The sequence below is a fragment of the Vairimorpha necatrix genome, chromosome 11 (genome assembly GCF_036630325.1).
Source record: "Vairimorpha necatrix chromosome 11, complete sequence".
Lineage (NCBI taxonomy): Eukaryota > Fungi > Microsporidia > Nosematidae > Vairimorpha > Vairimorpha necatrix.
Genome location: NC_088826.1, coordinates 583,870 through 585,502, shown reverse-complemented (window position 1 = coordinate 585,502; position 1,633 = coordinate 583,870). Strand labels below are relative to the sequence as shown.

General features: G+C 30.9%; 1 protein-coding gene across 1 annotated transcript; it reads left to right on the top strand.

Annotated features, from left to right (window-relative positions):
- Positions 1 to 315: 315 nt before the first annotated feature.
- On the top strand, positions 316 to 1,331 carry VNE69_11116 (MULE domain-containing protein; the record flags this gene model as incomplete). Its single annotated transcript, XM_065475023.1, has 3 exons — positions 316 to 424; positions 468 to 711; positions 917 to 1,331. The coding sequence occupies 3 exons, from the start codon at positions 316 to 318 to the stop codon at positions 1,329 to 1,331; spliced, it is 768 nt and encodes a 255-aa protein (XP_065331095.1).
- Positions 1,332 to 1,633: the final 302 nt, after the last annotated feature.

Below are 1,633 nucleotides of genomic sequence, written 5' to 3'. Positions count from 1 at the left end.
ATAAATTCCTTTCCAATAGAATTTATGCTTGATTGTAAATTTCATGTTATTGATGGATCCATGTCCCGTTTGGGTGCCCGTAAATTCGCCAAAAGTTTAAAAATGGTTGTTTTCGCCAAAAATTTTGCCCATAAATTTTTTCTTTTTCCGCCGAAAATCTACCCTTAAAAAAATGAACGACAACTTTGAAATTTTTAAAGGTCAACGTGGGGGCAGAATCTTATCTATGAAGATCAGATATACACTTTAGACTACAATAAGGACGGCACTAGGCGATGGAAGGGCAGTAATAGGTCTTAGAGAGGTGCCATTACAATGAATGAACAAAACGAAATCGTTAAAAAAGTTATTCATTCACATGAACCAGTACCTGAGAAATGCATGTTTAAAAGAACTATCAAAAAAAAAGAACAAGTTGTTACAAGTAATGAAAACTCCCTAGAAATAATAAAAAAAACAACTCCAAGCATTGTCAACCAGCTTAGATATTACTAAAATGCCTTCCATAGAATATTTAAGAGATACATTCAAACGAACAAGAAATTCAAGACTCGGATTTATAACTGGTTGCATTATGGATATACCCGAAGTCTTGCAAGTATATTCTAAAAAAAATCGTTTTCTTAGATTTGATAGTGGTATGCAAGATAATGATAGATTTATAATATTTTTTTCAGAATTCAAAAAAAGTATGATTGAAAAAATAGACACGTTCGTTGTCGATGGAACGTTTAAATCTTCTCCTCAAGGATTTTACCAAATTTTTGTCTTTCATGGCCATATATTTGGCAAAAGTTTTCCATACATTTATATTCTACTCAATGGAAAAAGTGAAAGGTCATATTCTAGAGCTTCGATAAATGCAAGGAATTAGTTACTATGAATGTTGAGAACTTTGTGACTGATTTTGAGAGAGAGGATTGGTCAATGCATTACGAATATCTTTCCCTGGAGCAAACTGTAATGGATGCTTGTTTCATCTTGGGCAGGCAGCCTATAAAAGAGTCGGGGCAATGGGGGACATAGAAAAGTTTAAAAACGATTCTAACTATAATCTAGTATTCAAAAAGATTCTTCGATTAGCTTTTGTGCCAATACGAGATGTTCCGGTTTTTTATAAAGATATTAAGAAATTTATACAAGATAATTCAATTACAACCACAGCTAACTTTCAGTTATACTTTGAAAATAATTATTTAGTTTCCCATGTAACAAGAGAAGATAATGGTGGGAGAGCTGTCGCCAATATAAATTTTTGGAATGTATTTGATAGGGTAAAAAATGAAATTCCCGGACTTTGTACAATGCAGAAAGCTGGAATAGAACCATAAACAAGAGGATGGAGACAAGAAATCCCCATATCGCTCTTTTTATTTCAAGAATACTCGATTGTAAAGAAATGGATATATATAATCCAAAACGTTATAAAGGGATTATTTGAAGCTGAAAAAATTAGAATAATCATTAAAAATTTTAAACATTATTCTCGTGAAGAGTACATGGATGCTTTACTGCAACACGTGAATTTCAAATGCGAATAAGTAAATTTAATAAACCTATTTTAATTATAAATGCTTTTTAAATAACAAACAAATTTTAATTTAAATTATAATAAACTTTTCAAATCTTTTAT